This window comes from Tyto alba, unplaced genomic scaffold (assembly GCF_018691265.1).
Source record: "Tyto alba isolate M040663 unplaced genomic scaffold, T.alba_DEE_v4.0 Super-Scaffold_38, whole genome shotgun sequence".
Classification (NCBI taxonomy): domain Eukaryota; kingdom Metazoa; phylum Chordata; class Aves; order Strigiformes; family Tytonidae; genus Tyto; species Tyto alba.
This window is the reverse complement of record NW_024881313.1, coordinates 41,567,470-41,582,017: the sequence shown is the minus strand read 5'-3', so window position 1 is coordinate 41,582,017 and position 14,548 is coordinate 41,567,470. Positions and strand designations below refer to the sequence as shown.

Genomic DNA, 14,548 nt, shown 5'->3' with positions numbered 1-14,548 from the left:
CTCGGGGGGCTGAGCCACGGGAGCGGGGCGCGGCTTGGCGGGGGGATCCCGTGGGGAGGGACCCCGGGGCTGCGTCCCGCGGGGGATGCTGGCAGCCCCGCGGCCCCCCCGCACGGGGCTGCCCCCCACCCGCGGCCGGGACCCCCCCTCCGGGTGGCCGCGGGGCCGGTGCAGCCCCACTCGGGGGCCGCGGGGCGGGGGCGGGGGGAACGGCGCCGGCGGAGCAGAGGCGGCACCGGGCGCCGGGTCCCGCTCCCGCCGCTTACCGGAGGGTCCCGCCGCGCCGGGCGGGGCTGCGCGGCCCCGCGGGGAGGAGCCGCAGCGGGAGCGCGCCGGGGCGGAGCGGGGCGAGGCGGCGCCGGGCGGGACCGCACCGGCACCGGCACCGACAGGCCTTGGCCCCTCGGGGGCCCCCGCCGAGCCCCGGGGGAGTCCCGGTGTCCCGGTGTCTGTCCCGGTGCGCCGGGGCGGGGCGGGCGGACGCGGGGCTCGAACCCGGAACCATGGCGGGAGGGCGGGGGGGGCGGGGCCGGCACCGGGAAGGGTGGGGGCGTGGGTGTGGTCGCCGAGGGGGATGCCGGGAGGCGTGGCGGGGGCGTGGCTAGCGCGGAGGCTGCCGGGAGGTGTGGCGGGAGGGGCGTGTCCGGCACTGAGAGGTGTGAGAGGAGGAGGCGTGGTCGCCGCGGAGGCTGCCGGGAGGGGCGTGTCCGGCACTGAGAGGTGTGGGAACGGGGGGGCGTGTCCGGCGCGGGGGCTGCTGGGAAGAGTGGCGGGGGGGCGTGGCTATCGCGGAGGGTGCAGGGTGGTGTGGCGGGAAGGGCGTGTCCGGCGCGGGGGCTGCCGGGAGGTGTGGCGGGAGGGGCGTGTCCGGCGCGGGGGCTGCCGGGAGGTGTGGCGGGAGGGGCGTGTCCGGCGCGGGGGCTGCCGGGAGGTGTGGCGGCGGCGGCGGCGGCGGCGGGGCTGGAGCGGAGCGCGGAGCGATGCAGAAATACGAGAAACTGGAGAAAATCGGGGAAGGTGCGGGGCGGGGGGGGGGGGCGGCGGGGACCCCTCGGTGACCCCGGGCTGACCCCGCGGCGACCCCGCAGGCACCTACGGGACCGTGTTCAAGGCCAAGAACCGGGAGACGCACGAGATCGTGGCGCTGAAGCGCGTGCGGCTGGACGATGACGACGAGGTGAGGGGGCGCGGGGGGGGGACACCCGGGCCCCGGTGCCGGGTCTGAGCCCCCCCCCGGGCCCCCCCAGCGCGCCCCTCTCTCGGCAGGGCGTGCCCAGCTCGGCGCTGCGGGAGATCTGCCTGCTCAAGGAGCTGAAGCACAAGAACATCGTCAGGCAAGGGGGGGGGGGGGGGGCCGGGAAGGGGGGTGGGGGGCCGCGGGGGGGTCCGGAGTCTCAGGGTCCCCTTCCCCTGTCAGGCTGCACGATGTCCTGCACAGCGACAAGAAGCTGACCCTGGTCTTCGAGTTCTGTGACCAGGTGAGCAAAAGGGGGGACACACACACCCCCCCCACACCCCCCCCCCACCCTGCGGGGGGGGGCACCGGGGTTAGCGCCTCTCCCCCCCCCCCCCCGGCTCCTCCCCAGGACCTGAAGAAGTACTTCGATAGCTGCAACGGGGACTTGGACCCAGAGATCGTCAAGGTGTGCTTGGCGAGGGGGGGCTGCGGGAGCCCCCTCCGGACCCACCGCCCCTGGGGCTGACGCGTGGGTGTGTGTGTGTGTGTGTCCCCCCCCCCGCGCTGCTTTCCCCCCGCAGTCCTTCATGTACCAGCTGCTGAAGGGCCTCGCCTTCTGCCACAGCCGCAACGTCCTGCACCGAGACCTCAAACCCCAGAACCTGCTCATCAACCGGGTGAGGGCCGGGGCGGGGGGGGGGGACACCGGCAGCCGGCTGTCTGTCTGTCCCCAGCCCACCGCTCCGTCTGTCCCTTGCGCTCCTGGACGCGGCGGGGGGGGTGGGGGGGTGGGGAGTGGCGGTGGGACGGGGTGTCCCCGGCGCCGTCCCGCTGACGCGGCGCTTTCCCCACAGAACGGGGAGCTCAAACTGGCCGATTTCGGGCTGGCCCGCGCCTTCGGCATCCCGGTGCGCTGCTACTCGGCGGAGGTGAGCCGGCAGCCCCGCGCTTTTCCCCTGGGGGGGCTCGGCCGTTCCTGTCCCCCCCCCCCCAGCCTGGCTGAGCGTCTCCCCCCACCCGTCCCGCTGCACAGGTCGTCACGCTGTGGTACCGGCCCCCCGACGTGCTCTTCGGTGCCAAGCTCTACTCCACCTCCATCGACATGTGGTCGGCCGGCTGCATCTTCGCAGGTGGTGGCGGCGGGGGGGGGTGGGGGGCACGGGGGGGGGGTGGAGGGGGGGCTGTGGGGCTCATCCCCTCTCCCTTTCCTAGAGCTGGCCAACGCGGGGCGGCCCCTCTTCCCGGGGAACGACGTGGACGACCAGCTGAAAAGGATTTTCCGATATCCTTCTGGGGGGTGGGGGGCACCCCCTTGTCTGGGGCAGGGGCGCGGGAGGGGGCTGTGGGCGGGGGGGGATGTCGGGGAGGGGGGCGCTGGGTGACGGGTGCCCCCCACGCTGGCCCTTGACCCGTCCCCCACGCTGCTGGGAACCCCCACGGAGGAGCAGTGGCCGGCCATGGCCAAGCTGCCGGACTACAAGGTGAGGTTTGAGGGGGTGTGGGGGGGGGGCCGGGGCGGGGGGCTGGGGCTCACCTCTCCGTCCCCAGCCGTACCCCATGTACCCCGCCACCACCTCCCTGGTCAACGTGGTGCCCAAGCTGAACGCGACCGGCCGGGACCTGCTGCAGGTGAGCGCGCTGCCCGTCCCCGCCGGGGAGAGGGGGTTTGGCTTCTCCCGGGGGGGGGGGGGGAGTGGGGTGCACCCTCTCCCCTCGCAGCCCTACACCTGGCGGGGGGGGTGCTCTGTGGGGTTGGGGGTCCCACGGCCCGCTCCCCCCTTCAGCCGCACCCCCTGCCCCCGCCAGAACCTGCTGAAGTGCAACCCGGTGCAGCGGATATCGGCGGAGGAGGCTCTCCAGCACCCCTACTTCACGGACTTCTGCCCCCCCTAGGGCCCCCCCGGCGCTGGCCCGGCCCCACGCTGAGCTGGGGGGCAGCACCCCGGCTCCTGGACACGCTCCCGGCAGCTGTGGGGAAGGGACAGCCCCCCACGGCAGCCGGGGGGGCACGAGGTGAGGAGGAGCAAGGTGCCGGCACCCCGGAACCGCAGCCCCCGCCCTCGGTATTTATTAGGTTTTTAACCCAACGCTACCCCGGTCCTGCCCTGGCTGGGGGGCGCTGGTGCAGCCCCCCCCCCCCCCCCAACTCCCCCCCCCACCCCCAGCCCCGCCGTGGAGCCGGGGGTGGCTGAGAGCGCACGGAGCCCTCCCCGGGGACACGGGGCCAAGGTGCTGGTGAAGGGGCAGGACCCTCCGGGACCAGGCGTGGGGACCCCCCCACTCCCCCTCTCCTTGCTCCCCCCGCCCCCAGCCCCTTCCCCAGCAGGGGAGGGGGCGCCAGCTCCCCCGGGGGGGGGGGGGTACCCCTTTTTTTTTTCTACCGTGCTGCTGTATGTAGGTGAATGTGCGTGTTTGTTACACCCATAAAGAGCTTCCCTTCCCCCAGCGCCTGCCTTCTCCTTCCTGGGGCACTGGGGACCCCCCCGGCCCTGTGTGCCCCCCCCCCCACCATCAGCACAGGAGCCAGGGCCTGGGGCAGGTCTTTAATGGGGTTGGGGGGTGGGACGGGGGGGTGTCCACAGCGAGCGGGCGTCGCATGTACAGCGCAGCGGGGAGGGGCGCGGGCGCAAGCAGCGCATGCAGGTACGCGGGAACAGGGCCGGGGGGGGCCCCGCCACCCCCAGCCCCCGCCACCACCCCCCCACCCCCTCGGCGGGGCGGTGGGGGGGGCGGGTAGCCCAAAGCAGGGCACCTCGGGGCCCGGTGCCAGCCCGTGGGGTCCCCCGCTCCCGGCGGGGCAGAGTTGGGGGGGGGTGCCTGGGTCTGCTGCCAGTGGCACCCCCACCCCCCCCCCCGCCCCACAGCCTCTGTGTGTGTGTGTGTGTCCCCCCCCCGGCCCAGCCGGGGGGTGCGGGGCTGGGCCCCCTCAGCAGGCGAATTCCTCGAAGGCGCCTAGAGCCGGGTGACGAGGTAGCACGTTCGGGGCGAAGCTGAGACTGTCCGTGTGGCAGCGCAGGGGGGGACGGGCGCTCTGAGGGCCGGGGGGGGGCGCGTTGGAGGCAGCCGGGTGGGGGGGCTCTGGGTGGCTGCTCCCCACGCCCCGCTGTCCCTGTCCCCCTGCGCCTGGCCGTGCTGGGGGGGCTCTGTCCCTTGCCTGTGCCCCTCGGGCTGCCCCAGCTCTGCATCAGGAACCCCCCTGCCCCCCCAGCTCCGGGGGGGGGGGGGGCCAGTGCGCAGTCACTGTGGAGCAAGGCTGTGCCCCCCCAACCCCAAAACCCGGAGCAGCGAGCCTCCCCACCCCACCCAGGACTGGGGCTCCCTCCTGCCCCACAGCGACCTGGGGGGGGGGGAGGTGAGTTGGGGTGGCCCCTGGCCAGCGAGTGGGGGGGGCCCGGGGCAGGGGGGGGGGGCTCAGGGGACGCAGTGCTGGGGAGCGATGCATGAGGATGGGAGCGGAGCCGGCGGGGGGGGGGGGGGCAGCCCCCACACACCGGCCCCAGGGATGATGCCAAGAAAAGCCTGGGATGGAGGAGGGGGGGGGGACACGGACCCCCGGGGCCCGCCTGCGGGGAAAGGGGGGGTCCTTGACTGGGGGGGGTCACCTCCTCGCCCCTCGTTGCACCCCGGCTGGGGACCCCCATCACCCCCCTGGGGGGAGGCAGCCCCGCAGCCCCCCCCAGTGCCGGCACCGCCAGCGTCGGGGGGGTCTCTGGGTGCTGCCCCCCCGGGTGTAGGGCCGGGATCTCTACCTGGCCCCCGGAGGGAGCGGGACAGCGGGGCTGCCCGGGACCGCTGGATGCTCCTGGCGGGCGGCGGGGGCGCAGGACGGACGGACAGACGGACAGAGAGGAGCGGATGAGCGCGCGGGGTCCCAGCGGGAGATGGTGCCGGTCCCGGGGGGATGAGGCCGAGCAGCAGATGGGTGGGATGAGGTGCGAGGCCCCCCCCTTGCCGGCTGTGCCAGGGGAGGGGGGACGGGGCGGCCGGGTCGCGGCCCGGAGGGGTTGGGGGGTGCTGGGGGGGGCTGGAGGGGGGGCGGGGGGAGGTTACCAGGGTGCTGCTGTCGCTCCTGGGGGTCCTCTTCTTCTCCTTGTAGAAGCTGAGGAGTTTGTCCCGGAACACCTGGGGGAGACGGGTCTGAGACGCCAGCCCCGCACACCCCCCGGCTGTGGGGCAGGGGGGGGCCGGGGGGGGGCTCACCTCGTACAGGTAATCGAAGATCTCCAGGATGGTGAGAAGGCTGGCGCCGATGAAGAGCCCCATCTGCCCCCCGATGTCACCTGGGCAGGAGGGCGGCGTTAGAGGGGGCTGCACCCCCCCCCCCCCCCCCATCCTCAGCCCCCCCGGGACCCCCCCCCGGGGAACTCACCCAGCAGCCCCGCCACCTCGTACGCCTTCTTCTGCTCGATCATCTCGTAGTTCAGGGCCTCAAAGAAGATGTCCAGGACCAGCACGTTGTCCCTGAGGCGGGGGACAGACAGGTCCGGGACGGACAGACGGACGGACGGACAGACGGACGAGCTGTCAGGCGGCATCCCCCGCCGTGGGGGGGGGCTCAGGGGGGCCATGCCATGCCGGGGTGTGCCGGGGGGACAGGGCGGAGGGGTCTGCCCTGTGCTGGGGTGGCACAAGGATGGGCTGTGCCGTGCTGTGCCGTGCCACGCCGTGCCGTAGTGTGCCAGGCTGTGCCGTGCCGTGCCGTGCCACGCCGTGCCGTACTGTGCCAGGCTGTGCCACACCGTACTGTGCCATGCCGTGTTGTACTGTGCCGGACTGTGCCACACCATACCGTGCCACGCCGTGCCGTAGTGTGCCAAGCGGTGCCACACCGTACCGTGCCACGCCGTGCCATAGTGTGCCAGGCTGTGCCACACCGTACTGTGCCATGCCGTGTCGTACTGTGCCGGGCAGTGCCATCTCATGCCATGCCATACTGTGCTGTGCCATGCCATGCCATACTGTGCCATGCGGTGCCGTATTGTGCCATGCCGTGCCATCCCATGCCATGCCATGCTGTACCGTGCCAAGCTGTGCGATGCCACGCCGCACTGTGCCACGCTCTGCCATGCCGTACTGTGCCAAACTGTGCCATGTCATCCCATGCCGTGCCGTGCCATCCCACACCATGCCGTGCCGTGCCGTGCCGTGCCACGTGGTTTTCCCTTATGCTGGGTCAGATTTGCACAGGGGAGGCCATGCCATGCCACGCCGCGCCACGCCGTGCCAGTTCACGCGTGCCGGGGGCTGCCACGCGGCCGTGCCGTGCCGTATCACACTGTCACGCCGTGCCGAGCGCTGGTGGGGCCGTGGGGCGGCGCGGCGGCACTCACGCGATGTACTGCTCCGTCTTGTTGAACTTCTTGGCCAGGTACCTGGCGGAGGCCTTGCTGGGGATCTTCACCATGGAGAGCTCTTTGCCGTAGCGCACCATGGCGCAGGGCGTGCGGCAGGCGCAGTACTCGCTGTCCTTCTTCACCAGGAAGTCTTGTTGGGGGGACACACACACGTGGGTGGGACAGGGAACACTGGGGCCGTGTGCCCGTGACCCCCCCCAACCCGTGCTGGGAACGAGCCCAAGCCCCGGCCAAATCCTGGGAGTTGGCGGGTGCCGGTGGCACGGGATGGGCGCGGCACAATCGCACCTGAGGGGGGGAGCGTGGCTCTGCGTGTTTGGGGTCTGAGCGGGCAGGGACAGCAGTGACACCCCCACCCCAATCCCCCCCCCCGCAGCCAGGGCACGGGGACACCGGTGCCACGTTGGCAGCGATGGAGCCTGGCGATGGGGGGGTCCCAGGGGCGAGAGGGGGGCTGTGCTGGGGATGCCAGCGGGCAGGGGGCCGCCGGTACGTACCCAGCGCGGGGTCGGCACACTCCTTGTACTGCTCCGGGGTGCAGACGTTGGCGTTGCCTGCGGGGGAGGCGGCGGTCGCAGGGGCAGGAGGGTCTCCCCACCGCCCCGGCCCCACGGCAGCCGCCCCCCCCGGCCCCGGCCCCGTCCCCGGCTCACCCGGCATGTGCACCATGCGGCAGTTGCAGTTCTCGGCCAGGTAGCGGGTCTCGCAGTCCAGGCGGCAGGCGGTGATGCTGTAGTTGGTGAAGAAGTCGGACTCGATGGGGGTGGCCTTGCAGTCCCCCCAGGGCGGGGGCAGGTACACCAGCTGCCGGCCGCGGGCTAAGGAAAACACGGCGTCCCCGGCGTGTCCCCCACCGCCGTGACCCCGTCCCGCTCGTCCCATGCGACCGGTGCTGGGGAGGGGGGGGGTCAAACCGCCCCGCAGACCCCCACTGACACCCCTGCCCCTCCTCGCTGGGCACGGGGACGGGCGTCGGGGCCGGTGTCACCCGCAGCGGGAAAGGCGACGGGCGAGGGCCCGCACGTGGTACCCGCTTGGGAGCCGGACGCGACGGGGGGGTCAGCACAGAGCCCCCCCACGGCGGGTAGCACCCAGAGGGGCAGCTACTGTGCCCTGGCCGGTGCGGGGACCGCGCTTGGCGAGGGAGCGGCGGGGCTCGGCAAGGTGCCCACGGGCACCCAGGGTCACGGTGCCGCCGCCACCGCCGCGCTCCCGGCCGCCCACGCCACGAGCGCCAGCACACATGGAGACACCCACTCGCGACACCTAAATTTAGGTGTCTGGCTGCGGGAGCTGGATGCCGCCCCTGCCGCCGGTCTGTTCGGCAGGAGGCTGGGGGGGGGGGGGCGCGGTTTGCTGCTGGGAACCGGTGCCTGCGGTGGGACCCAGATGTCCCGGCGTGGGGCTGCCCCACACCGTGCCGCGGAGGTGCGGTACCTGCCGCGCGGCACGGCTCGACACGGGGTGTCCCGGGGGGTGGGTTAGGGTTAGGGTATGGCTGTGCCGGGGCTGCCCGAGCCCCGGGGGGGTGGCGGTGCCCCCGCAGCCCCCGCCGCCCGGGCAGAGCGGCCGGATACCCGCTGCTGCTGGCAGGACACGAAGGTCTGGAAGCCGGGCGCCACGCCGAAGCCCAGCTGGTCGATGAAGGGGGGCTCTTCCTGGCTGTGGATCTGCACCTTCACCCCCGCCTCGTACGAGGTCTCGTCTGCAAGGCAGGGAGGGCGTCGGGGGCGCGAGGTGATGGCGAGCGGGGCTGCGGAGCTGGGGTCGGGGGAGGCCCCCACCTGTGTCCCCCCAGACGGGCAGGTATTCCTCTTGCTGGACGTTGAGCATCAGCTCCAGGCCGTTCCCCGCGCCGCCCTGCAGCGTGGTCAGCACCTCCCGGCCCGGCCCCCCCGAGTTGAAGGTGTAGCACTTGCCCAGGCGGGTGAAGATCTGCGGGGACGGGGCAGGACCCTCAGCGCCCGCGGCGGGGGTCACCCATGGGATGGCAGCATTCGGGGTGCTGGGGGCCGGGAGCTGGGCCCCCGCCTGCCCTGCACTCAGCGAGCAGGGCTGGGGGGCAGCACCGGGGGGTGCCGGCACCGCCCCAGGGTGGGATCCCAGCGCCCCCCAGGACCCGCTGCAGGATCCCAGCACCCCCCCATCACTCTGTGCACAGGAAAGGGGCTGGTGCACCCATCCCTTCCCCTCTGGGACCAGCGTGGGGCTATGCACGGGGCTGGGGGGCAGCGGCTGCTGCCCCTGCCCCACCGTGGTGTCCCTGGCTCTGCCGGGTCCCATCGGTGCTGTGGGACCCCCCCACCCACGCCCTGAACCCCGTCACCCCTGGCCCCCCATGCCTGTGCTGCAGCTGCAGCCCCACCTTGCCCCACATGCCCTGCCGTGACTCCCCATTTCCACCACGCTTCCCCACGGCCCCGTGGGTGCAGGGTGGGCGAGAGGAGCCGCCCCGGGGCAGCACGGTGGGAGCTTCCCCGCGTGCCCGGGGCTGGGGGGCAGCGGGGCGGGCAGGCACCATGCCCCCCACCCCACCATTGCCCCACATCCTGCACACCCCACGGCCCCACACAGTACGCACAGCTCATCATCCCACAGCGTGCACCCCCACCGTCGCCCCACAGCCTGTGCACCCCCAAAGCCTGCTCAGCCCTGGGGGTCCTGCCCAAGCTCTGCCCAGGGCAGAGCCGGCTGGGGCTGGGGCTGCTGTGGGTCCTGCTCGGGGCAGAGAGTCATCCGTGGCCGTGGCTGTGGCCGTGACCGTGGCACTCACGGCGGTGAAGTTCTCAGGGCCGCAGTCCTGGCAGCGCAGCAGTATCTCGTGGATGGGGTGCCCGGCGCGCGGGTAGAAGGCGCCCAGGTCGTTGCTCTTGCTGGGGAAGAAGCCGGCGAGGTCGGGGGGCCGCCCCAGCGCCCGCAGGTAGCGGGGGAAATCCTCCCTCCCCAGCGCCAGCAGCTCCCTGCCCAGCCAGAACAGGTCGCCGGGGGTGAGCTGGGACCGCCGGACGCGGTTGTCGCTGCAGAGGGTGACGGCGGGGAAGGCGAGGACGCGGGTCTCCGCCTCGTCCAGCACGGTGACGCGGGGGTGTGCGGCGTAACGCCGGACCCGCTCCCCCACACGCAGCGGGAAGGTCCCCACCGAGGCCAGGAAGGCTCCGGCCCCAAAACAGGCTCCCCGGGCGCGAAGATGCGCCCCAGCCCCTGCAGTGCGCGGCACCGGGCGAAGGCTGTGAGCCCGGCCGCCCCCCGCGCCCCCCGAGCCCGTCCCCGGCTCTGCGGGGGGATCGGGATTCAGCACGGCTCCGGGGGGACGTGGGGCCGCCTGGGGACATGTGGGGCTGCGTGGGGACCCAGCAGTGGGGAGGGCGCGAGCCAGGATGGTGACGGGGACCGGGGCTTGGCAGAGGCCGTCATCCCTGCTAGGACTGGGGAGCCTGACCTGTGCCAGAGGCCCCCAGTGCCCCCAGACCCCCCAAGGACCAGCACCCACAGGTAGGGACCCCAGCACCCAGTGCCAAGGCCCCCAGAGGCCCCAGCACCCACACGTAGGGATCCCAGTGCCCCCAGAGCCCCCAGTGACCAGCACCCACAGGTAGGGACCCCAGCACCCACCACCAGTGCCCCCAGAGCCCCCAGGGGCCAACGACCAGGGGCAGAGACCCTTCCCACAGCCCCCAGCATAACCCTGAGCTGAACAACCCGCCCCCCCCGAGCCCCCCACAACCCTGCAGCCCAGGTATGCGGCACTTCCCACCCCGCAGCCAAAGCCTCCCCAGCCCCAGAGCAGCCCCCCCAGCCCCCTGACTCCCACTCCCTTTGGCCTACCCCCCCCCCCCCCCCGCCCTCAGCACAGAGCCCCTTCCCCACGCAGGCCCCCACCCCACGGAGCGGCTGCCCTGGGGTGCAGGGTGAGGGGTGTGGGGGGGCTGCAGCCATGGTCCCCCAGCCCCATCACTGACCCATGGCCTGGGGGGTGGCTGGCCCAGGGGGGCCATCCATAACTGCCCCACAGGGTCAGGGCTCCCCCAGCTATGGGGTGTGTCCCCCCCGGGTGTAGTGTCCTGCCCCACTGCGGGGGCGGGGGGGCCTGCTGCTGTGGCAACGGGCTGCTCCCAAAGAGGGGAGCCGTTGCCATGGCAATGTGCTGCCCAAGGAGGAAGGGGGGGGCGGCTGCCATGGCAACGGCTGCCCGGCACAGGGATGTGCTGGGGCCCAGCAGCTGGGGGGGACTGGGACAGGCACAGGGACTGGGATGCAGCCCCGGCACTGCCAGCCCTCCTGGCGGTCCCCACACTCGGGGTGACCCACTATCAGGTCCCCCCAGCCCTGCACCCCAGGGACCCCGGGCCCTGCACCCTGGGGACCACCAGCCCTGCACCCAGGACCCCCCTGTCCCCGCACCCAGGAACCCCCTGTGCCCGCACCCAGGACCCTCCTTGTCCCCGCACCCAGGACCCCCCTGTCCCCACACCCAGGACCCCCCTGTCTCCGCACCCAGGACCCCCCTGTCCCTGCACCCAGGACCCCCCTGTCCCCGCACCCTGGGGACCTCCTGTCCCCGCACCCAGGACCCCCCTGTCCCCGCACCCCAGGGCCGCGCTGGCCCCGAGCACCTCCCATCCGTGCACCCCCAGCTTGCCCCGGTCCTCCCGGCCCTGGGGGGCACAGACCCAGCCTGGATGGCCCTTGCTTTGGACACCGACCACAGGCCCGGGGACCCCGGGGACGGGGCTGGGATGGGGCACCGCGCACGGGCGGCCTCCCCGGCCCCGGCATGGGCTGGGAGCCCCGGCAGCCCCGCAGCCGCCAGATGGGACGCGGTGCTGGGAGCCGCCGGCTCAGCGCCGAGGACAGAGGATCATAATCTGCACCTAAGCCCCGGCATTAATTCTGTATTTTTAGCCGGCAAAGTTGCAGTGGGCGCAGAGGGAGGCTGAGCCGGGGCAGGGTGGCCCCGTGGAGGGGGGGCTGCATGTGCCGGGGGCCCCCGCGGCCGCTCAGGCAGAAGTTTCTCGCTGCTTGTTGGGGCTGAGGCGGCAGCGGGGCCGACCGTGCGGCGCACGTGGGCAGAGCCTGACGCTCCCGGCGGCATCCACGAGCCCGGGGGACGGCGGGAGCAGCGCAGCCCCACGCATGACCCCCCCTAAATCCCACCCTGGGGACTCCCGACCCTCCCACTGCACGACCCAGCCCTTGCTGCTGGACGCAGCCGCCTGGCCCTGCCGCAGGGGCTCCGGCGGAGCTGCTCCGGCCAAGGGCGTGGAGCTGCCAAAAGGGATGCTTTTCCCCCGAGCTCCCAAGGAAAATTAATTTTGCGCACTAAGAGTCTTAAGCTGATGGTAATTGCTGTTGTGATAGCACAGCCGAGCCCACGGTGACAGCGACTGAGCAGAGCCGTGCACAGCAGGCACAGGCTGCCCAGCTCCCACCACACGCTGCTTCCCCGGCGCTGCCGCAGCACGAAGGACGTGCCCATCCTCCTGCCCGTGCCACCATCCCTGCCCGTCCTCCTGCCCGTGCCATCATCCCTGCTGTCCTCCTGACCGTGCCACCGTCCCTGCCCATCCTCCTGACCGTGCCACCGTCCCTGCCCATCCCTCCCGGGCAGGCACAGCGCCGGGTGGGTTTCGCAGGACACAGTGCAGGCTGCCCGCTGCTGAGGTTTTTCTGGGGGGAGCCAAGCGCTGGGTCAGGGGTCCCCTGTGCCCACCCAGGACTGCGGCAGCCCTGCTCCCCCCCCTCAGGGTGCCACGCTCTGGCACCTGCCTGCACCACGCACATGGCAGCCCGGGGGACACAGCTCGGTGCTGTGCAGCCCCGCCGGCATCCCACCGGGGCACGGCGGGTGTGGTGGGAGCACACGGGCACCGGCGATTCCCTGGGGCCAGGAGCAGAGCGGGCGCAGCCCCGGGAGCGGCGGGGGGTGTTGGGGGCAGCACCGGGGCCAGGCACCCATGGGCTAGAGGCGGGGGGGATGGCTCTGGCACGGGGAACCCTCGCCCGCGCCGGGGCAGGCTGCGTGGTGAAGCCGTGGGTGTGGGAGCTGCGTGTGAACACGGCCCGGGGGAAGCGGCTGCTGCCGCCGGTGCCCGGGCGGCATCTGGGGCCGGCACGGGGGGGAGCGGGGCTGTGGGCTGTACCTGTGGGCACCCCGTGCCCACCAGCACCCCGTGCCCGTGCGGCTGCATGCAGGGGCTCCGGCACAGCGCGGCTCCAGCCTGGGCTCCGTTCCCAGCCGCCTGGCACCCCTGCGGTGAGCGTGGGGTGGGGGGCACCCCTGGCTGGCAGCCGGCCTGCCGCAGCGCCCGGGGAGGCGGGCAGGGGCTGGCGTGTGGGGCGCGCCGGCGGGTCGGGAGCAGGGGCTCACCCGTCGGTGCCGCAGCAGCCCCAGCGTGACCCCGGCAGGGCACCCGCGTCCCTTCACGGTCCCCGGGGGCACGCGGGCCACCCGGTCCCCGGTGGGGCCCCCCCACTCCTCGAGCCGGTCCCCGCGCCCCGGGGCCGGCACTCACCACGGTGAAGTTGCGGGCGGTGCAGTTGGCGCCGCGGAAGGAGCACTGCAGCAGCATGTCGGCCAGGTCGTGGCCGGTGCGGTTGTAGAACTCGGCCATGCTGAAGGGCTTGGCCTTGAAGTTCTTGAAGTTGGCCTTGTCGCGCAGGGCGGCCAGGACGTGGGGCTCGGCCAGCTGCGGGTTGCTGATCTCGTAGCGGTCGTTGAGCAGCGCCAGCAGCTCGCCGACGTGGTACATGTCGTTGCGGGTGATCTTGGAGAAGCGGAACTCGTTGAGGTTGCAGATGGTGATGGCCGGGAAGGTGAGGTTGTGGGCGGCCACCTCGTCCAGCTTGGTGACGTGGGGGTAGGTGAGGAAGTAGGCGACGCGCTCGGCGCAGACCAGCAGCAGCAGCCCCAGCGAGCCCAGGAAGAAGGCTCCCCACAGCACGCGGCGCAGCGACACGGCCCCGTAGGCGAAGACGTGGCTGATGCCGTGCAGCGAGGAGCTGTGGGCGAAGGCCCGCAGGCTGGAGAGCCCCTCGCCCTCCCCGCTGCCCTCCGAGCCCGCCCTCATCCTGCCGCCGCCGGGCCCCCCCGCTCCCCGCCGCCCTCAGCCCCCCGGGACCCCCGGCCGCCCCCGGCCCATGGCCGCGCCGTGCTCAGGGTGCTGCGGGCGGGGCGGGGCGGGGCGGGGCAGGGCGGGGCAGGGCGGGGCAGGACCGGCCGCTCCCCCCCCCCCCGCCTCCCCCCCGCGCTGTCGGTACCGCGGAGCCGCCGGCCAGCGCGGCCCCCCCCCCCCCCGGTCCCGGTCTCGGTCCCGGTCCCGGTCCCGGTCCCTGCTCCCGGTCCCGGCTCCGCTCCCGGCTCCGCGGCGCAGCCGCTGCCGCTCCTGCGGCCGCCCCCCGCCCCCGCCCCTCCCGCGGCGGCTCCACCCGCCGCCCCCCCCCCCCCCCCCGAAGAACAGGGGCGGGGAGGGGGGTGGGCGCGGAGCCGAGGGGCCGGGCAGGGCTGGGGGGGCTGCCCCGCTGCGGCCCCGCTCCTCCCCCCGGGCACGGAGACCCTGCTGAGCCCGGCGTGGGAGGGTTCGGCCGTGGGCGCTGCAGGACACCCCCCCCCCCCTCACCGGGCCGCGCTGGGACCCCCCACCCGCTGCAGAGCCAGGTCCGGCCCGGAGCCCCTCCCGGAGCAGCGGCGTTGCCGGGGGGGTTAGGGGGCGGGGGGCAGAGACCCCCGGGGTGGGCGGTCTGGAAGGCAGCAGTGCCGGGGGGGGGGGCGGGTAGTGCCAGCCCCGCCATGGTGGCCCCCCGGGACAGGGGACACGCAGCGAGCGGCACCGAAACCGGCCACCCGCTCCCCTTCACCGGGACGGCCCTGGGGACCCCCACCCCGGGGGACCGACGGAGGGGGGACCCCCCCACCTTCCCACGCAGGACACTGCCGGCAGCTGCCCGTCCCCCGGGGTGCGCAGGCAGGGAGGGGCGGGGTCGTCCCCGCCCCAAATCCACCGTCACCCCCCCGAGGCTC

The 14,548-nt window shown here is 74.0% G+C and overlaps 2 protein-coding genes across 5 annotated transcripts; one reads left to right on the top strand and one right to left on the bottom strand.

The window, feature by feature from the left end:
* The first annotated feature begins 915 nt into the window (after positions 1-915).
* On the top strand, positions 916-3,623 carry CDK5 (cyclin dependent kinase 5). Of its 3 annotated transcripts, none has more exons than XM_042801899.1 (12): positions 916-1,017; positions 1,089-1,177; positions 1,267-1,334; positions 1,418-1,478; positions 1,587-1,643; positions 1,803-1,854; positions 2,032-2,106; positions 2,211-2,307; positions 2,390-2,459; positions 2,598-2,658; positions 2,726-2,806; positions 2,984-3,623. In XM_042801899.1, the coding sequence occupies exons 1-12, from the start codon at positions 981-983 to the stop codon at positions 3,367-3,369; spliced, it is 1,134 nt and encodes a 377-aa protein (XP_042657833.1). In that variant the 5' UTR covers positions 916-980; the 3' UTR covers positions 3,370-3,623. The 3 variants fall into 3 exon arrangements, with proteins under 3 accessions (XP_042657833.1, XP_042657835.1, XP_042657834.1); XM_042801901.1 differs by having other exon boundaries at positions 1,759-1,854; positions 2,984-3,190; XM_042801900.1 differs by lacking the exon at positions 916-1,017 and having other exon boundaries at positions 1,248-1,334.
* Positions 3,624-3,706: 83 nt separating this feature from the next.
* ASIC3 (acid sensing ion channel subunit 3) lies at positions 3,707-13,863 on the bottom strand. Of its 2 annotated transcripts, XM_042802112.1 has the most exons (11): positions 13,044-13,863; positions 8,316-8,466; positions 8,109-8,236; positions 7,185-7,335; positions 7,029-7,085; positions 6,508-6,661; positions 5,547-5,638; positions 5,378-5,457; positions 5,228-5,299; positions 4,927-4,979; positions 3,707-4,208 (listed from the first exon to the last, which is right to left on the bottom strand). In XM_042802112.1, the coding sequence occupies exons 1-11, from the start codon at positions 13,596-13,598 to the stop codon at positions 4,130-4,132; spliced, it is 1,572 nt and encodes a 523-aa protein (XP_042658046.1). In that variant the 5' UTR covers positions 13,599-13,863; the 3' UTR covers positions 3,707-4,129. The 2 variants fall into 2 exon arrangements, with proteins under 2 accessions (XP_042658046.1, XP_042658047.1); XM_042802113.1 differs by lacking the exon at positions 4,927-4,979.
* Between the last annotated feature and the right edge of the window lie 685 nt (positions 13,864-14,548).